Source organism: Chiroxiphia lanceolata, chromosome 1, assembly GCF_009829145.1.
Source record: "Chiroxiphia lanceolata isolate bChiLan1 chromosome 1, bChiLan1.pri, whole genome shotgun sequence".
In the NCBI taxonomy this organism is placed as follows: domain Eukaryota; kingdom Metazoa; phylum Chordata; class Aves; order Passeriformes; family Pipridae; genus Chiroxiphia; species Chiroxiphia lanceolata.
In genome coordinates, this window is record NC_045637.1 from 155430917 (window position 1) to 155450933 (window position 20017).

At 62.0% G+C, this 20017-nt stretch overlaps 3 protein-coding genes across 4 annotated transcripts in view; 2 read left to right on the top strand and 1 right to left on the bottom strand.

The window, feature by feature from the left end:
• Positions 1 to 232: 232 nt before the first annotated feature.
• LOC116786322 (zinc finger protein 786-like) lies at positions 233 to 6387 on the top strand. 2 transcript variants are annotated; one of them, XM_032686831.1, is made up of 5 exons: positions 401 to 742; positions 3315 to 3905; positions 4418 to 4532; positions 5429 to 5530; positions 5728 to 6387. In XM_032686831.1, exons 2-5 carry the CDS (start codon positions 3540 to 3542, stop codon positions 6183 to 6185), a joined length of 1041 nt encoding a protein of 346 aa, XP_032542722.1. In that variant the 5' UTR covers positions 401 to 742; positions 3315 to 3539; the 3' UTR covers positions 6186 to 6387. The 2 variants fall into 2 exon arrangements, with proteins under 2 accessions (XP_032542730.1, XP_032542722.1); XM_032686839.1 differs by lacking the exon at positions 5429 to 5530 and having other exon boundaries at positions 233 to 742; positions 5728 to 6381.
• Positions 6388 to 8654: 2267 nt separating this feature from the next.
• The window catches only part of LOC116788735, a 34097-nt gene continuing 22734 nt past the window's right edge, over positions 8655 to 20017 (top strand). The window contains exons 1-12 of the mRNA XM_032691832.1: positions 8655 to 8705; positions 9578 to 9979; positions 10070 to 10196; positions 10600 to 10713; positions 11356 to 11466; positions 11695 to 11817; positions 11941 to 12663; positions 15143 to 15365; positions 15570 to 15821; positions 15873 to 16061; positions 17630 to 17785; positions 17900 to 18424. Of these exons, the coding sequence (XP_032547723.1) occupies positions 8682 to 8705; positions 9578 to 9979; positions 10070 to 10196; positions 10600 to 10713; positions 11356 to 11466; positions 11695 to 11817; positions 11941 to 12663; positions 15143 to 15365; positions 15570 to 15821; positions 15873 to 16061; positions 17630 to 17785; positions 17900 to 18424 (2969 nt within the window). The 5' untranslated portion in view covers positions 8655 to 8681. The remainder of the gene's footprint in view (positions 8706 to 9577; positions 9980 to 10069; positions 10197 to 10599; positions 10714 to 11355; positions 11467 to 11694; positions 11818 to 11940; positions 12664 to 15142; positions 15366 to 15569; positions 15822 to 15872; positions 16062 to 17629; positions 17786 to 17899; positions 18425 to 20017) is intronic.
• Positions 15081 to 18238, bottom strand: LOC116786272. The gene is made up of 3 exons (XM_032686724.1): positions 17620 to 18238; positions 16360 to 16563; positions 15081 to 16141 (listed from the first exon to the last, which is right to left on the bottom strand). Exons 1-3 carry the CDS (start codon positions 18155 to 18157, stop codon positions 15105 to 15107), a joined length of 1779 nt encoding a protein of 592 aa, XP_032542615.1. The 5' UTR covers positions 18158 to 18238; the 3' UTR covers positions 15081 to 15104.

Genomic DNA, 20017 nt, shown 5'->3' on the forward strand with positions numbered 1-20017 from the left:
AAAGGACCAGGCTTTTATCCCCTCACAGTCTAAGATGACAATCTGGGATGATCAGCTCCTGCTGTGTCCCAGAATGTCCCCTATTGTGCCCTTTGTTATGGAAAGGCCGGCAGTTCCCGGGCTCTTGATTGTTCCCCTCGGCGGTGCCCAGGATGCTCTTGCAAATCAACCGCCAGGATCGGATCGAATGGGATCGGTTTTCATGTTCTCCACCCCGAGAGCTCCAGGAGATTCAGGGAGAATCATCGTCTTTCCCCGGTTTTCGGGATCACCGAGTTTCCACCCCGTTCTTCAGGGAACACGATTATTGCTCTGATCTGTGCAGCTGTAGCAGCCTGGGCTCCAAGGAGTTAAGGCGCTGCCGAGTCCCAAACACTGATAAGGAGCAGGATAGAACAGGATGTGGCTGGGAAGGGGGGCACGGGAGATAGGGCAGCGCTGTTCCCGAGGCCAGCCTCCTCCTCCGGGCCCGGAGACACAGCAAACCCCGCACGAGGGCGGCGTAGGAGCCGTCGGGGAGCTCGGCACAGGGGGATCAGGACCACCGAAGCCCCTCCGACCCTTTTCCAGAAAGGTCCGGGAGGCGGGATCGCGCACGCTGCCTGATTTGCATGGGAAGTGGGAAACCTGATCCTGGGGCGGGGAAAACTTACCCGTAAAAAGGTGCCCCCGCAGCGCCCAGGTGGCACCGCCGGGACCCTGGACACCTTGGGCACAGGGATCGACGGTGGAACCGGGACTGGTGATCTTCCCTGACCTCTCCCTCTCCCCTCCTTTCTTTTACTCTTTTGTTTCTCTTACTACTAAAAGATACGGGACTAACTCATCCCAGTTTCTTACCCAGTGTGTGATTTACTAATCAAACCTCGGGAGCTCTTTAGGGATCCTCTGGCGTTTGTCGTTGTTGCTTTTGGAACCCCGGGTATCTGCACACCCTGGGAGCTCCTCTCCTCTTCGGAGCGGGATTTGACAGCTGCTCCTTAAACATCCTCCTTCAGAGACTGGTTTTGCTCCTGTTCGGGGTCTCTTAGGGGATTGAGTCTTTTGCAAGGACACGATTTATTCCTTTTAATAATAAGAGTCTGGATTTGTCACCTTGGCGGTGAATAATAGAGGGGCAGCAGCGGCTGAGTCGGGGCAGAGGCCGTTTGGGGTCAGGGCTCCTTCCCTTTTCCTTTAAGGAAACTTCCTTAAAGGGCCTTTTTTTACGTGCTTGTTTCTGCAGGAAACCCCCAGGATGGGTTTTTTGTTGTTGTTGTTGGCTGGAAATTTAAGGGGGGGAGGGTTAATTAAAATTGTTAAATGCCACGAGTGGTTCCACGGCGGGAGGGGAAGGGAGGGGCGAGGCTGAAGCCGGAGGAGGAACTCTGAGGCGGCTGCCACTCCCCAGATCCCGGGTTTCAGGGTATCTTCGGGAAGAGGCGGGGGTTCACCTGCGCTCTAGGCGGGGGGGCTCTCAGCCCTGGCCAGGATCCGGGACGGCGCATCCCCCGTCCCACCGCCGGTGCTCGGGGAGGGGTCCCGGGGCTCCGGCCTCATCCCGCTCCCGACGATGCTGGGGATGGCGGGGATGTGCCTCCGCCTTGGGAGAGGCCCCGGGGCTCGGGGAGGGGTCCCGATGCTCCGGGGCCCCGCGCGGTCCCGCCGCGCCGTTGCCATGACAACGAGAGGACGCCGCTCCTAATCCCCGCCCTCCTCCCCTTCTGGTCCAATCAGCGCCCCCGCTGCCCCGCGCACTGGCCAATGGGTGTGCGCGCCTCTACCCCTCCCCTCCTCCCCATGGCCGCGGGAGGGCGGAGCCGGGAGGGCGGCGGGCCAATGGCGTGGGGGGAAACGGCGAGGGCTGGCTTCCGATTGGCTATTGCCGCCTGGCGCCGCCGCTGATTGGCTGCCGCGGCTTGGCGCGGCCGAGAAGGAGGAGGAAGAAGGCGGCGATGGCGGCGAAGGGCGAGCGGGTGTCCCGCGGCGTTCGGGGCCCTGTCCTGCCTCCCCCTCTAAAGCCCCGGGGGTGCGTGGGCACCTCCCCAAGGCTCCTGGCCCCGCGGCACCGGGAGGGGAGCGCCGGGACCCGCGTCCCCCCACAGCCGTGGGGCGAGGGCAGAGGCACAGACACTGCCGGGCGTGCAGGGGGTGGAAGCGGGGCTGGATTGGAGTGGCTTGGGTTGGAAGGGACCTGAAAGATCATCCAGCCTCACCCCCTGCCACGGGCAGGGACACCTCCCACTAGCCCAGGTTGCTCCAAGCCCCGTCCAACCTGGCCTTGGACACTTCCAGGGATCCAGGGGCAGCCACAGCTTCTCTGGGAAATCCATTCCAGTCCCTCCCCACCCTCACAGCCAAGAATTCCTTCCCAATATCCATCTAACCCTGCCCTCTGGCACTGGGAAGCCATTCCCTGTGTCCTGTCCCTCCATCCCTTGTCCTCAGTCCCTCTCCAGCTCTCCTGGAGCCCCTTTAGGCCCTGCAAGGGGCTCTCAGCTCTCCCTGGAGCCTTCTCTTCTCCAGGGGAACCCCCCCAGCTCTCCCAGCCTGGCTCCAGAGCAGAGGGGCCACATCCCTCTCCTCCTCTCTGTGGTCTTCTCTGGACTCTCTCCAACATGTCCATACCCTTCCTGTGCTGGGGACCCGCTGACACCTGGGCACCAAGGAGTTGATGTGCTGCTGTGTCCCAAACTCTGATGGAAGCACATGGGGACAGGATGTGGCTGGAGAAAGGGGGCACATGGAGATGGGGAGCACCTTTCTGGGGCCACTTCCCTGCTCTGGTGCATGGAGATAAACACGAAGTCAGTGTCAGTGCAGGACCAAAGGTCGATCCTGTCATGAATCTCTCTCTTTCCACTTTTCTTTTACTCTTTTATTTCTCTCACTACCAGAAAATAAGGATAAAACCACCAATTCCCATGCTGAGTGCATAATTTAATGATCAAACTCTGTGAGCTTTTTTTGGACCCTCTGATCTTTGTTCCTTTCTGATCTACAAACTTTGGGATCTCCCCTCTTCTTCAGAGCAGGATCCAACAAAATCCCTGGATGCTTTTCTCCCTGTTTCAGTGCTCCTGTTCAAACATCTCTTCATCTCTGACACGATGGGGGAGCCCTTGGCACACTCCAAACCTTCATTTTTTGGGGGGAATTACTTGTCTCTCAGCCCTTTGCTGAGTTGTGGATAATTTTTGGAGCACGGGAGGATCCCCCCTGGATACACAAATTAAGGAATCACATGTCTGTGTGCACATCACGGGGGTTATTTAAACGTAAATCTGCATATTCCTGGGGCATTAAGGTGACTTTGAAGCGTTTTTACCTTCCAGATTGTTGAGCTGGAGCAGCTGGGGCAGCCTTGGCTCCTTTCCATGGGGAGCTCCGTGTCCCTGGAAACTCAGCGCCACGTTTCCCCTGGGTCACCTCAGCTCTTCCTCTGCACCAAAACCACGTTTCTTTTCAGATGAATTTAGGCCTGTTTAACCCCGAAGTTGATCAGGAACTCCCCAGCCCCTCCTCCTGGTGTGGCTTTCTCGGGATCTGCTCCCGGGGCGATGGTTTATTGCGCGGCCCTGAACTGCCGGAACGCCACGAGCGGCGCCCGCAAGAACAGCTCCGTGACTTTTCATGGATTCCCTCTGCAAAACGAGGCTCTCCTGAAGCAGTGGATCCAGAACATGGGCAGGGACATGGGAACCCCCTCCAGGTACGAGCGCCTGTGCTCGGCTCACTTCGAGGAGAGCTCCTTCCAGGGGGATCCCCTGAAAATCCGCAGGAGGCGGCGGCTGCTGAAGGAGGCTGTTCCCAACAAATTCATCCTGGGGCAAGATGGGAACTGGCTCGTGGGGACACCCCAGGGCTTCTGTGATGGGATGAGGAATAAAACTCGGAAGCGAATCCGGAATCCCGAGCACCAGAGGGTAAGGGGGGTTGATACTGGGAATAAATGAAATTAAAGGAAGGTTTGGGGTGTAAAGCCTTGGAAGCAGCCTGGAGAAATATCCCTTAGAGGGCTTAATTAATGATAATATTATTATTCCCTAATAATAAGATTTTATTATTGGGGAGGGGCTTTTCCAGCCAGTGTGGAACTGCCTCTGGGCTTATTTAAAACACTGAATTATTAAGGAAGAGCCACATTCCCTGAGGGAGCTGGGTGTGGATGCTGACCCTGGATATTTTTGACCCAGTTGTTTGAAAAAAATCATTGTTTTGGTTGAGCCACATCGCTTTTAAGGCACTTCACTCGTTCTGAAATAACAGTAGAAGGTTCTTAATATAAAATCTTTCATTATTGAGCTGGTTACACACACACAGACACTGCTGGGAGCAGTTGGGTGGTGACCACCTGTTAAAAACCATTGGAAAAAGAGGGGGTTTAGGGATTTATGACTCCCCAACAGCACTGACTGTCGAACATTTTGATTTTTAGGTCCCTGGGAAGTGTCCCAATGGTGCTAAGAGGCCGACTTTGGAGGATTGGCAGAATGAATTTTGCAAGACAATCCTAAAGGAGGGTTACAGATCTTTAGCCATGTTCAGAAAAGGTCAGTTTTCCCTCTCCAAAGGGTGACACGGGCTGGGTCAGGCCTGGCTCTTGTCACTCCTCAAATCCCTGGATTTTTAGAGGATTAATCTTTAGGTACTTGGGAATCTGTGTGAGATCCACACACAGACTTCCTTTTAAAGGCTGAAGGATGGGCAGAGGGTTTAGGATCCCTGGGAATGCACATGCCAGCAAAAACAAGGACAGAGGAGTGGAAAAGGTTTAGATACAGGAGCTGCAGTGACTCAGAAATCGTGAATCCTGAAGACTCATTATTTACAGTGAAGTTGTGTTTTCCTCATCCCCAAACCCTGATGTATGTTTGGCTTTGGGATTCACTGAAGGGAAATGAACTGTTTTGATGCAGAAAGAGTTAAATAACAAGAATGATGCCCAGGAAATAAAGAAATCTTGTCGATTTTAAATGCCCAACTGTATGTTTGAAATCACTGATATTTTAAATTCAAAGCTGTGAGCCCTCCCTGGCTCCTCAGCATCCAGGTAATTCCATGGATTCATAGAGGAACCTGATGAAATCAGGAGCTAAAAGTGCTTTTCCTTGTTCCCCAAAAGACAGGACTGAACCACCAAATCCAGCACCAGGTGGCTGAATTTGGGGTTAAGGCTCGAATCCGAGACCTGCCACTTTCCAACAGTTAATTTTCAACCTTTGGGGTGTAATTTCTGGAATATTTTGTAAAAATTGGAAGACAAATCCTGCTCACCTTCATCGCACCACCCTTTTAGACACCGGAGCAACTGCATTGGCTGTTCCCTCCTGGCTGGGTTTTCCCTGGAATAACAGAGATGCTCGTCAGACAATGAGTTATGCAGGAAAACAGTCAGAGGAAAACGACAATAACCATCATTTCCATGTTCCTTCTGTTGCTTGTTCAGATTATCCTGTTCCCAAAAGCAAAATCCCGGTGGGAGAAGCGGCGCAGGTCCAGGCTCAGCAGGGTTTGGAGGGAAGGAAGATTCCTGCCAGCCTTAGCACAGGTGTGAGGCTCGTTGGGAATTAACTGGCAACACCTGGAACCTGGTAGGATTGGAGAGAGGGGGTTTCCAGCCCACCCCTGCTTTTTTTTACCCGAAACTTGGGGGGTTTCGTACAGATGCAAAAATTGGGAATTTTTGTTCTTTGGAGATTTGTGGATAATGAGATAAAGGGAACGTCGGGAATGTTCTTGTTCCAGGCCGTGGTGGTGCCATGATCAGATCCCAGCAGCAGAGTGCAGAAAACACACAAGTTCGTGGATCACCCTCAGGAGGATCCCAAAACCAGCGATGGAACGTTTCGGACAAGGGGGAAACACGGGAGAGCCACCAGAGTTCAACAGACCAGGCAAAGCCCCCGGGAAACAGGAGAGGCAGCAGCTTCCCTGCAGGAGGACAACTCGACGGGTTCAGACAGTTCCTTTTCCAGCAGCAGGCCCACCCCAAGGCGTCCGAGGTGCCGTGGTTCATCTGCACGGAGTGCGGGAAGAGCTTTGCCCGGCACACGTACCTGCTCCGGCACCGCAGGGTCCACTCGGGGCTCAGGCCACACACCTGCCTGGAGTGTGGCAAGAGCTTCCTGGAGAAACCCAAGCTCACCAACCACTGGAGAACGCATTTTCACATAGTCTACGTGCCAAATGATTTCCTGGGATAGGTTTTCCCGTTCGGTTGTTGAAAATCCCCCTCAGTCCAGGGGCGGTGGTTTGTTGTCCTGTGTGGATTACAGGGATAAGGCACTTCGCCTAAATTTAATCAAATTCGAGTTCCAAAGGCTTCTGCTTGGTGCCAGTCTAATAATCATTGATTAGGACCCGATTCTAGTTAGTGGCTGGATAATTCCTGTCGTGCTCTATCCACCTGTCATGGTTTGAGATAGCTCCAAAACCCGGGGACTGGCCTGTCCGCAGCCCTTTCCAAAGTCCCAGCGAGTCCCTTCGAGGCATGATCTTTCCTACAACAAGGAAAGCAATACAACACCATTCTGCCAAGTTTAAGGAGTACTTCCAGTAGCTTTATCAATGACAGGACTGTTGCAACAAAATTTAGATAGTAATTAGAGCCAATTTTAACCATGGGGATGTCCCTTCCTGGGAGCAGGAGTTGGGATAGAGCAGCGTTGGCTGTACCCAAAGTGGCATTAAAAAAAAACCTGGTGCACCAAACAGCACGTGCTGGAGGGCACCCAAAGTAAGAGAGAAACACTGGGAGTTTACAGGGATGAAAAACCAAGACCTGGGAATGGGATTGTCCCACGGCAAATTGATGTTTGAAGTAACCAATTCTGGGCATTATTTCCCCCTTTTTGCTGCTCTGCCATTGCCTGTAACTGCTGAAGTAAATCTGGTTTGGGGTTCTATTTTTATATTGACCCCATGTGTTTCCTGTGAGGTGATTCCTGAAATTATGGAAAAAAACCCATGGATATATTCTTAATGTGTGTGCAACGTGTTGGTGACATTCCTTTGGAAAGTGGAAAAAGCAGCAGGGAGAGGGTGAGCAGACAGAAGGGGGTCCTATTGTGGCACTAAACCTGCTGGTTTTCATCATTTTTGCTTATTCCAGTTGAGTGCCAAGAGGGAAAGTGTGTTGCTTCCTGTTGTAGGGATGTGCTCTGTCGTGGGCTTCTCTTGGAGCGAAATCCATGGGCTCAGCTGTTCCCAGCAAAGAGCTGGTGCTGTGGTGAAGTTCCCTAAGTTATGGAGGAGGCTGGGGGAATACACTTGGCCCCAAAGGATCTTTAGGTTGGATATTGGGAAAATTTCTTCCTGGAAAGAGCTGTTCAGTCCTGGCACAGGCTGCCCAGGGTTGTGGTGGAGTCCCCATCCCTGGGGGCATTTGGGGACGTGATTCCGTACCCTGGGCTCTGGGATCACCAAAGCTGAACAGCCCCGAGCAGCTGTGAGAGACTGGAATGTTTAAGGTTAAGGACTCAAACAAAAGCAGCAGGTTCTTTGCTGAGCCCAGGTTTTCCCCTAGACAAAGGGGAGGAGGAGATTTTTTGGATGTGCTGTGGTGAAACCTCTGATCCACATAAGGACAGCCCAGGGTGACCACCACAAACCCACCTTTGTTTAGAAACGAGCTGTTTTTGAGCCAGAGAATGGGAAGGGCTGAAAAGCAGCAGATCCTGGTGGGATGATGGTTTCTGTCCTGCCCATGTCCTCCCTCACACAGCTGGCTCAGCTGTGACACTCCCCTGCCAGGGGGGACATTCCCAGGTGGGGCTGAAGGTTTCTGTCCCTTCTGATGGGGCACAACTGGCCCAACTATGCTGGTCACATCTTAGAAGGGTCATAAACCATCCAAGACCCCAAAGTGCCCCCAGACTCATTTCTGGGTGTTCCCACCTGAACCTCAATCTGTATTAACCCTGTGCCAGTGCCACCGATGCTCCTGCCGACATTGGTGCCGATGCCCGTGCCCGCGTCGATGCTGGTGCCAGTGCCAGCACTGGTGGCTGTGGTGATGCCAGTGCCAGAGCCACTGCCAGTGCTGGTGTGGGTGCCCATGCCAGTACTGCTGGCAGTGCCAGTGCCGGAGCTGATGCTGGTGCTGTAGGCGATGGTGGTGGCAGTACCGGTGCCAGTGGCAGAGCCGATCCCGGCGGCAGAGCTGATCCCAGTGTGCGATGGCAGTACCGGTGCCGATCCTGGAGCTGATCCCGGAGCCGCTCCCGGTGGCAGAGCTAGTCCCGATCCCAGCGGTGAGCAGATCCTGGTGCCGGTCGGTGGTGGCGGTATCGGTGCCGATGCCGATCCCGATCCCGGTGGCGGCAGGCGGTGGCAGTGCCGATGCCGATCCTGCTCCCGGTGCCGGCGGGCGGTGGCAGTGCCGATCCCGCTGCCGATGCCGGTGGCGGAGCCGCTCCCGGTGCCGGTAGGCGGCACTGCTCCGCGCTCCGCGCTCCCGCCGCTCCCCGCCCGCTGCCGCCCAGCCCGGAGGAGGCGGATGCGATTCCCCGGCTGCCCGTGGCTGCTCGGCGGGGCGGCGGGGCCCGGCCCGTGCGCAGGCACCGACAGCGGCCCCGGCCCCGCGCCCGGCCCCGGCCCCGCTCCGTGCTCTCCCCGCCGCCGCCCGGCCCCGGCCCCGGCCCCGGCCCCAGCCCCAGCCCCGGCCGCGGCCGCCGGGCCCGGCCCAGCTCCGCGGGGCCATGGCCGAGTGGGCGCCCGCCCAGGTAAGCGCGGCCCGGGGCACCGGACACCGGCTGCGGGCACCGGCACCGGGCACCGGCCGCGGGCGGAGCCGCCCCGCTCCCGCCGCCCCCCGGCCCGGCCCGACCGGGACCCCCCGGCACCCCCCGACGCGCGGGGCCCCCGCGACCCCCGGGGACACGACCCGGGGTGGTCCCGGTGCCCCCGGGACGTGGCTGAGCACCCCTGACCCGGGATGATCGTGAGCCCCCGGGATGCTCCGGGTATCGCTGACCCGGGATCTCCACGTGCCCCCGGGATGCTCCGTACAGGCTCCTGCCCCGGGATGTCCCCAGGGACCCGACCCGCGATGGCCCCGGTGCCCCCGGGGTGCCCTGGGCACCGCTGACCCGGGATGCCCGTGTGTTCCCAGCGTGTCCCCAGGCACCTCTGCCCCGGATGGCCCCGTGCCCCCGGGATGCCCCACGGTGCCCCGGGATGCTCCATGCAGGCTCCAGCCCCCAGGATGCCCCGGGCACTTCTGTCCTGGCATGTCCCTGTGTGTCCCCAAGGTATCCCTGGGCACCCCTGGTCCACACCTGCCCCTGGCTGCTCCCTGCCCTCCCATCTCCATCCTCCTCCCCCAGTGGGGTTCCAGCCTGGGCAGGCCCAGGAATGGCTCCCACGGGATGGGAGCCTGGGATGACAGTGTGGGGAGTCACCTGGCTGGTGTCCCACAGGGACAGTGACCCCATGGCTGCCCTGGTCTGCCACTCACCGTCCCCTCAGCCCGGTGGGCATCACACATGGTGCAGTTCTGGGGGTGCTGCTGGCTGAAAGCCCTACAACTGGGGGACGGGGGCTTTGCCGGAGTGACCACGGGCCTCCTCCCACTCGTGCCCTCCCCACGGTGCAGGTGCAGGAGTGGAACATGGAAGCCCCTCACCTGATGCCGCTGCAGCCGCCGCTGCTGCCGGAGCGGGCGCACGTGCGGGAGGCACAGCTGCACTCGGCAGAGGCCTCGCTCTGGACCGTGGTGGCCACGGTGCAGGCCATGGAGAGGAAGATCGACCTCCTGGCCACCCGCCTGCTCAGCCTGGAGGGCCGCTCCGGCACGGCCGAGAAGAAGCTCCTGGACTGCGAGAAGACGGCCATGGAGTTCGGGAACCAGCTGGAGAGCAAGTGGGCCGTGCTGGGCACCCTCATCCAGGAGTACGGGCTGCTCCAGAGGCGCCTGGAGAACGTGGAGAACCTGCTGAAGAACAGGAATTTCTGGGTGCTGCGGCTGCCCCCCGGCCCCCGGGGCGAGGTCCCCAAGGTAAGGGCTCCCGGGAGGCTACAGGACGGGGGGACCCTCAGTTTCCCTGGGGAGCAGGCGCTGCTGAGCCGTGGGGACATGTCCCCGCAGGTGCCGGTGACGTTTGTTGACATCGCCGTCTACTTCTCGGCGGAGGAGTGGAAGAATCTGGAGGAGTGGCAGAAGGAGCTGTACAACAACCTGGTGAAGGAGAACTACGAGGCTTTGCTGTCCCTGGGTAAACATTCCCTTTTGCCCCTTTCCTTGCAGGCTGCGTGTCCCTGGAGGGTCCCCAGCGTGGGCGGTGGCACTCGCTGTGTCCCCGTGACCACCCATTTTGGAGGGAACAGGGTGATATGTCATGCCATGTCATACCATGTCATGCCATGTCATGCCATGTCATGCCATGCCATGGAGGGCAGCCCCTGCCACCCCAGGGAGCTGGAGGGGGTCCTTGTCCCCAAAAACCAGGGGCTTGACCCTCCAACGTGGAGATCCTGTGGGATTTAGGCGGGGTTTGTGCCAGGAGGGGTGCCGGGGCCTGGCAGCCCGGTGTGTCCCCTGCGTGTCCCCCTAAGTGTGGGTGACGGGGAGGGTGTGCCAGGCATAGCCCCGGTGCCATCAGTGCTGTGTCCCCACAGACGGTGCCCTCTCCAGGAGCGAGGCTCAGCCCCGCAGCGAGCGTGGGGAAGGGCCCTGTGTTCCCGAGCAGCGGGAGCTGGAGCAGCGGGAGCTGCCGCCGGACGCCTGCGCAGGTGAGACGTGGCAGGAGGACCCCGTCCCCACTTTCTGTCCCCCCACCCTGCCCACCCCAGGGATGTCTCTCCTCCTTCCCCAGTGGTCCTGACTCCCCTGGGCTCAATTTTCCAGCTTTGTCTGGGAATTACCATGAGTGACCCCAGAATATCCCAATGACTGATGTACTGGGGGTCTTGGATATCCATCACTGGGAGGTCCATGTGTCCCCCACTACCACCACGTTGTGTCAGAGCCTGTGTCACCCACAGTCACCCAGCCCCATTGGCCCTGTCATTGTCACCCATCCCCAGTGGTCTGTGCCACAGTCACCTGTTCCCAATGGGCTGAGCCAGAGTCATCTGTTCCCAGTGGGCTGAACCAGAGTCATCTGTTCCCAAGGGTTGTGCCACAGTCACTTATCCCCAAGGTCTGTCTCAGGGTCACCCATCCCCATGGGACATCTCAGGGTCACCCATCCCCAAGGACTGTCCCACAGTCACCCATCCCCACAGCTCCCTGGTCGTGTTGGATGCCCCATAACTGCTGTGGGACGGGGAAGTCCCGCTCAGCTGGAGCCCAGGGGTCCCACACCCTTGGTGGCCGTGGGTCACACCATGTGGCCACCTCCTGGCCCTGGACAAGTCTCTCCTTGTGAACAGAGTCGCTGATCTCCACCTCCGACATCCTGTCCCGGATCAAGCAGGAGGTGGCCTTTGTGGGGGAGCAGCAGTTCCCAGAGGAGCGGGGGATGCCCCCAGACCCCTGTGCAGGTGAGCCCGGGGCAGAGCCACCCTGGCACTGCTGCCTGTTGGAGCTGTTCCCTCCCCATCCTCCTTGGGCAGAGCCACCCTGGCACTGCTGCCTGTTGGAGCTGTTCCCTCCCCATCCTCCTTGGGCAGAGCCACCCTGGCACTGCTGCCTGTTGGAGCTGTTCCCTCCCCATCCTCCTGGAGCAGGACGTGGCTGAATCCCTGTTCCCATCCCGTCCCCCCCTGCAGGCGCAGACGCCCTGATCACTGCACACGACTTCTTGTCGTGGATCAAGCAGGAGGAGGAGCCCTGTGTCCGTGAGCCCTGGGAGCTGCCGGAGAGGGAGATGCTGCCCCCGGGTCCTGGTCCTGGTGAGCGATCCCCACCACGGGGCTGGGATGGGGCTGGGGCAGGGGTGGGGGGCCGCCCACCAGGCTGGGCTGTGACTTGGGGCCATCCCTGGTAGGCACTGACCCGTTTTCCATCCCCTGCAGCCGGCGAGGGGCTGCTGGTGAAGACGGAGGAGCGGTGCCCCCACGCCGAGCCCCCCGAGGAGGTGGGTTTGCCGGGCGGCTCCGGGGAGCTGCTCTTCCCCGGCCCGGGCTTCGGGACCCCCGAGGGACAGGCGGCGGTGCCAGCGGCCGTGGCTCTGCCGGCGCAGCACAGACTGGGCAAAGCTCCGGGCGCCGAGCCGGGCCCGGGCGCCGAGAGCGGGGGGGTCCCCGCGGCGCCGCCGGGACCCGCCGAGGAGCGTCCGCACGGCTGCGCCGAGTGCGGGAAGAGCTTCAGCGGGAAGAAGAGCCTGCGGATCCACCAGCGCAGCCACGCGGCCGAGCGGCCCTACCCGTGCGCCGAGTGCGGCAAGAGCTTCAATTGCCACTCGGGGCTGGTGCGGCACCAGATGATCCACCGCGGGGAGCGGCCCTACAAGTGCTCCGAGTGCGGCAAGTGCTACAGCCGCAAGGAGCACCTGCAGAACCACCAGCGGCTGCACACCGGGGAGCGCCCCTTCGCCTGCGCCCAGTGCGGCAAGAGCTTCATCCGCAAGCAGAACCTGCTCAAGCACCAGCGCATCCACACCGGGGAGCGCCCGTACCAGTGCCCGGCCTGCGGCCGCAGCTTCCGCTACAAGGAGTCCCTCAAGGACCACCAGCGCGTCCACGGGGCCGAGGCGGGGCCGCCCCCGCTGCCCCCGCCCGGGATCATGCCCCCCGGGGATTAGGGGTCCCCCCCCGCCGCGGACTGACACCCCCCGGGACGGGGACGGGCACCGGCCACGCAGCTCCCGACCAAATCGAGGTGCCCGGCCGGGGCGGGGGGCGCGCGGGGACCCCCAGGGGGGTCGCTCACCCCTCGGTCCCCCGCCGTGGACGGACACTTCGGCCCCCAGCGCTCCCCCCACAGACAATGTCGCCGCACGGGGTGGGGAGCAGCCCCCTCCCCGTGTCCCCCCCGCGCCACCCCCCGCCTGCCGCTCTGTCCCCCCGGCCCCCGCCGCTTATTTTTACTGCCCCCCGCCCCCCGTCCCGCTGTACAGTGCTTGGGGTGTAGTTTTGTATGGACGAAGCGATCCGGAATAAAGTCGTGCTGGGCTGCAGCGCCTCCACCCCAAACCCCGCGGGGTCCCCCGGGGTCTGCGGCCACTCCTGCCCCACCGGGGGGGTCCTGCACCCCGGGAAGGCAGCGGGATGGGGAAGGGGGAATATCGTGGTGGGACACGGGACGTGCGGGAATGGTGGAGCTGGGGGTGTGGGGGCTGCTGGATGTCCCCGTGTGACCGGCTGAGGTGGGGCTGTGTGGACACCCCCAGGGCGGGGAGGTGCCTCACCCATGGGTGACAGGGAAGGGAAGGACAGGGAATGCTGCTCTAGGGAGTGTATGCACATGTGTATGTCTGTGTGTGCTCACACCTGTGTTATCTGTGTGTGCTCACACCCGTGTTATCTGTGTGTGCTCACACCCGTGTTATCTGTGTGTGCTCACACGTGTATCTGTATACGCTCTCACATGTGTCTGTGTGTGCTGACACGTGTCTGTGTGTCTGTGTGTGCTCACACACATTCACACCCCAGCCCTGGTGTGTCGAGCTCCCTGGAGCCGAGCGTGTCCTGAGTCTCCGCGGTGCACCTGAACACCCCAACCCACAGCCCCGTGCTTCTTAAACCCTTTCCTGCATCTCCACTTCCCAACATTTCTCATTTTTCCTGCCTTTCCCGAGGCTCTTGGGCTGCCCCCAAGGTCTCCCCGGGGCATGTGCCCAGGATCCACCTCCCTGCACCCCTAAACCCCTCTGCAAATCACATGAACTGGCTGAACCCCGACTTCTGTCCTCCATATCTGACCCATCCCCACGTCTCTCCTGTTCCCTGTCAGTGCCCTGTCCCCAGGTCCCTCCTACCTTTGATTTGGGGACATTTCACCCAATTTTTTCACTGCAGCCATGGGAAGCCATGGCCCTTCCCCAGGCACCCCCTGGTCCCCGAGCTGGGTGTCCCTGTCCCCCTGGGAGGCCCCAGCCAGGGCTGGGTGACCCAGCAAGTGCCACAGCTCCTGCTGCCCCCCTGTCCCCTCCTCAGGGCCTGCAACCACCTGCCCCACCCTCTACACTGCCTGAGGACCCCAAACACTGCTGGGAACCTTGGACAACTCCCTGGGGACACTGCACACTCCTGGGGACCTGGCAGGCTGCCTGGGACTACTGCACACTACTGGGGACCCCAAACACTACCTGGGCACCCCTAACACTGCTGGGGACCCCAAACAGTCCCTGGGGACCCTAAACGCTGCTGGGGACCCCAAACAGTCCCTGGGGACCCTAAACACTGCTGAAGACCCCAAACATTCCTATCCTCACTGCCTGGGGACGTCAAACACTTCTGGGGACCTTAAACACACCTGAGGACTCTCCACATTGCCTGGAGACCCCAAACACTTCTGGGGACCTTCCACACTGCCCCTGCAGGCTCCCCCCTAAGCTGTACACACCATCACCCCTCACCAGGTCCACACAGGCAGACAAAGCTCCCAGTTCCAAGCCCAGATCCTGCTGCCTCAGGCCTGATCCCAAGTGCTGGGCTCCCCCACAGCAGTGGGGTGAAGCTCAGAGCCACCAAAGCCATTTGTCCCACGTCCCTGTCCCTGTTCAGGACTGCACCAGGCAGGGCCATGGGACAAACCACCCCCGGCCCAGCTCCCGCTCCCACACAGAAACCACACGTGAAAAAAAACCCCCGTCTTTTCTGCTTGAGTTTTTTTTTTTTTTTTGGGAGGCTTTTTTTTTTTTAACAGAAGTTTTATGGTTATATGCAAATTAGTTCATTAAATGATTTGCATAAAATGTTCGCACGTCAGCGACTAAGTGTTCCTAAACTCCCCACCCCCCGAAAGGTAGTAAATCCTACTCGACTACGGGCGTCACGTGTCCACACACGTGTCCCCCGCGGGCTCGGCGTGACCTCGGGGCGCTCGCACGCCCGAACACGCGTGCGGGGACACGTGCCCGGCGCTCCCCGAGCACGCGGCGCCGGCCGCCACCCGCGTCCCCCCGTACCTGCCCGCGGGGGCGGCGGGGCCCTCGCGCGGGGCAGCGCCCGCACGCGCCGTCCCCCGGGGGCCGCGGGCACACCGTGTCCTTGGCGGGCCGGCGCTCGGCCCGTCCCTAGCTGTTGGTGAGGAACAGGCGTCTGTGTCGGGAAGCGGAGCCGCGCGGCCGCCCTCGGCGCCGGCCCCGGCCGCGGCCGCTGAAGGGGCTCCGGCTGGGCATGGCGGCGTCGGCCCACGCGGCGCTCTCGCTCGGCGGCTCCGGGAAGCCGGGCTCGACTTTGGGCTGCTCGAGGAGCGGGCTGGGGTCGCGGCGGGGCTCGGGGGGCGGCGGCGGCGGCGCCGGGCTCTGGCGGGCGCCGGCGCGCTCCTGGCGCAGGTAGCGCAGCTCGTCCCGGATGTCCGTGAGGACGCCGAGCAGGCGGAACTGCAGCTCCCGGTCGCGCGCCCGCTCCTCGCGCTGGGTGGCCCGCTCCTCCTGCCACATGGCCAGCTCCTGGTGGTACAGCTGGTCCCACTGCTCCTCCAGGTCGAGCAGGTGATGGATGCTAGTCCTCCAGCTGTCCCGGCGCTCCTCGCGCAGCCGGGAGCAGCCCAGCCCGCGCGGGGGGCCGGGGGCGGCCGGGGCGTCTCCTGGGGGGGAGGCGGAGGAGGGCAGCGACTCCTCGGTCAGGGCGCCGTGGAGCGGGGAACGGGCCGGGGGCTCCTCGTCCGCCGGGGCCTTCTCCCAGGTGGGCCCCATCAGTACCCGGGGCAAGGCGCCCATCTCCGGGCCCGGGCCCCCCGCCTGCTCCTCGGGATGCGCCGAGTCCATCCCGCGGCCCAGGGCGGGCAGGTCGGACACCCCCTCGTGCCCCCAGTCCGAGTGAGCGTCCGCGGGGTTCAGGGAGTCCTCGGGCAGGGAGGTGACGGAGCCCTGGGAGCTGCAGCGGCGGATCAGCATGGCCTGGCGGGACAGCTTCATGTCCTCCTCCGCAGACATGGGGGCCTCGGGCCCCGGCTGCATCCCCGCGGCCCCGCCGTGGCCACGCTCCACCTCCCGGCCTTCCCGTTCCTCCTCCTCCGACATGGAGGCGTAGGAGACCAGGGACTCGTTCCGCAGGGATGGGGAGATGGCCGACACGTCTGGAGTCCGCAGCTCCGGCCCCGACTCGGCTGGAAGAGAAGAGGAAACCTCTGGTGAGACCCAGCGCCGGCCCAGCCCCTGGGCCCTCACCAACACACAGATCCCAGTGGATCTCCAACCAAACCCCACTCCCAGCAAAACTCCATCCAGATTCTCCCAGCGGACCTCCATCTGGACCCAGCAGATCTCATCCCAGAGGATCTCCACCCAAACCCCACTCCCAGCACACCTCCCCGTTCCCACGTACCAGAGCTGCCCTGCCCCTCTCCGCGGCCGTAGTCGGCGCCGCCGGCGGGGTCGGGGCTCTGTCCCGGCAGCCGCGGCGCGGCCGAGCCCTCCACGTCCGGCAGGGCCGAGGGCTGCCCGTTGGTGTCGATGTAGATGCTGGGGTGGCTCACGCCGGGCTGCAGGTGCATGAAGGGCTGCTTGGATGCGCCAGGGAAGAACAGATCTGTGGGACACACGGGATCCGGCCTCAGCCCAGGGGGGACACGGTGGCACCGAGGCACAGACGCCCTGTAGGGCCGTCCCATGTGGTCCATCACCTCCCCCAGCACCATCCTGAACCCTGAGGGGTGGCATCCCTTAATGCCACACAATCACAGACTATGGAATATCCTGCGTTGGGAGAGACCTCCAAGGATTATCCAGTCCAACTCCTGGCCCTGCACAGGACACCCCAACAATCCCAGTCTGTTCCTGAGAGCATTGTCCAAACACTCCTGGAGCTCTGGCAGCCTTGGAGCCGTGACCACTGCCCCGGGGAGCCTGTTCAGCACCCCACCACCCTCTGAGGGAAGAACCTTCTCCTCATATTCAACCTAACCCTGCTCTGAGACAGCTCCAGCCATTCCATAGGACTTCCTTCAGGCTAGAGACCTCCTGCTCGGCAAATGATGCACGTCTGGATCAGAGACACCAAAGTCTGGACCACGTGGATCAAGCCCTGAAATGCCCCCAGTGAAATCAGAGGGGTCACACTGGGATCAAAGAACACCAAATTAAAGAAAGAAGAACAAAAAAGACCCGCTTCTGCAAAGTTTGAGATGCTCCTGTTGATCCTGTTGATCTGGGCACAGGTTGCCCACAGAAGCTGTGGCTGCCCCATCCCTGGAAGTGTCCAAAGCCAAGTTGGACAGGGCTTGGAGCAACCTGGGATAGAGGAAGGTGTCCCTGACCATTGCCAGGGGGCTGGAATAAGATGAGCTTTAAGGTCCCTTCCAACCCACACCATCCCATGACTTCTATGACTCGCTGATCCCAGGTTATTTCCACGGTGGGTTGTTAATCCCCCCACACACAGCTCCCAAACCCAGCAAGTTGGTACTGGGGCACAACAGGCCCACGGCTCTGCTGGATGCCATAATCCCAACACAAACCCCAAAGTCTCCTTCCAGAATCCATCACGGGACACCAACGCTCGGCAAACACCAGACATCCCTCGGAGAGCGCAGCGGGAGCGCCGACGCTCCAACCCCCCTCTGCCCGGAGCCCCAGCGCCACTGACCTGGGTCCAGGATGATCTCGGGCTCCGAGTCGTGGCTGGCCTGCAGGAAGGTGGAGGCCACCATCTTCTCCAGGGGCGTGAGGCGCGGCTTGTGGAGCGGCCCCCCGGCGCGGTTCATGGGCAGGTGCTTCTTGGAGGTGATCTTCTTCTTGACGTCCAGCCGCAGGTCACGCCACTTGTGCTTGAGGTCGTCGATGGAGCGCTCGGTGTAGCCCAGGAAGTTGACGCGGCTTTGGATTTGGGTCCAGAGCTGCTTCCGCCGCACGGGGTGAGCCCGCAGGGCCTCGGACCCGTACAGGGCGCTGAAATGCCGGACCACATTCCAGACCAGCGTCTCGGTCTCGTCATTGGAGAAGTTGGCCTTCCTCTTCCGGCCAGACGCTGGCATCGCCTGCGAGGCTGCGGCAGAGGTGGAAGGGGCACAATTGAACCTCGGTCCCCACTCCTCTCTGTCAGCTCCGGGGGGGAACATGGGGCTGCGGGAGCCCGAGGGAGCCGCGGAGGAGGGAGCCGAAGCAAGAGCCCCGGAGGCATCCATGGCATGGGAGGCTTGGGCCGGGGAGGATCTAAAGAGCCGCTTCGGCACAGCACGCGGCACGGGCGCGCCGCATCCCCTCGCCCCGGCTCGGGAGCACCTGGGAGGGGAGAAAAGGAAAGGGCAGCGGTGGGTGGTGGCAGCGCGGGGTGACGGCGAGGGAGCCCCCGGCTCTCTCCAAGCAGAGGCACCCGGGAGCCCCCAGCCAGCTGCCACGGGGGCCACGGAGAGGGACGTGGCCGTGGAGAGCGCTGGGACCGCGGGGTCGTGGTGAGCGCCTCGGCCACGGCACGTGCTGCGGGTGCCTTAGAGGGTGCCGAGGAGCACCTCAGGGCCAGGCTGAGGGTGATGGGGGGCACCTCACGGCCATGGTGAGGGTCTCATGGCAATGTTGGCCATGACGGGGAAAGCCTTGGACGTGCTGAGCACTTGAGGTTCCCAGCAAGGGCCTCGGGGCCACGGCACTGACCGTGACCTTAAGGACAGGTCACTGGGCCATGCAAAGGTGAACACCTCAAGGCTGTGGTGAAGACCTCAGTCAAGGCTGGCCTCGGCAAGGGTCTTGGCCATGGTGAGAACCTCGAGAGCGCAGTGAGCACCTCAGGGTCCCGGTGAGGACCTTGGGGTCATGGTGAAGCCCAGAGCCACGGTGAGAGCCTCAAGGCCACGGCACAGGTGTTACAGAAGGCCTTGGCCATGGTGAGCACGTCAAGCTCCCAGAGAGGATCTTGGCACCAAGGCAATGATCAAGGCCACGGCAAGTGTTGCAAGGCCATGACACAGACTGTGGAGAAGGCCTTGGCCATGGTGAACACCTGAAGATCCCCACAAGGATCTTGGGGACGTGGCAAAGGCCTGGGCCATACTGAAGGCCTTGGTCACAGTGAACACCTCAAGCCCCCCATGAGGACCCTGGGGCCGTGGCAAAGACCTTGGCCATGGTGAAGACCTGAGCCATGGTGCACATCTGGAGCTCCCAGTGAGCACCCCGGGACCATGGCAAAGACCTTGGCTATGGTGGAGACCTCAGCCATGGTGAAGACCCCAAGCTCCCCATGAGGAACCTGGGACCAGGTCAAGAACCTTGGCCATGGCAAGTGCTGCAAGGCCACAATTAAGACCTTGGCTATGATGCACACCTGGGCCAGGGGTCACGGTTCACACCTGGGCCAGGTACACACCCCTCCAGCTCCCAGCGAGGACCTCGGGACCGCAGCAAAGCCCTCCACCACGGCGCCCACCCCGACCTCCCACCGCCCCCCCCCGAACCCCAGGACCACAGCGCCGACCCCCTGCAACCCCCCCATCCCCGACGTGCCCCTGCCGCCCACACCGAGCCCCCAGCCCCCTCCGAGCCCCCCGAGCCCCCCGACCCCAGGGCAGCGCCCACCCCCGCGGCCTCGGGGCGCCCCGGGGGAGGGGGCGGGGGGGCTGCGAGCGGCACCCCCCCGGCTTTGTTCGCGCTGCTCTTCCCGGGGACAAAGCGGCGGGGCCGGTGCCTGCCCCGCGGACCCCCCCCACCATTCGGGATCCCCCTCGGGGGGGGCGCGGGGCAGGCACCGGCCCCGCTCCAGCGGCTCCCCCCGCGCCGCAGCCCCCCCCCGGCCCCGGGGCCTCGCTTACCTGTGCCGGGGCGGGCTGTGGGGGGCGGGGGGCGGCGGCGGGGCCCCGGCGGCGGCGGGAGGGGGGGGCTCAGGTCCGGCGGCGGGTAATGGCTCCCGCCTCGGCGGAACTCGCCTTCATTTCCTCCGAGCGCCGGCGCGGGCCCTGCGCGACCGAGCCGCCCGTGGGCCCCCCCTGGTGGTCCCGCCGTGGAGGGACGGGGGGCGGGGACGGCGGGGGGGGACGGGGGACATCCCCCCG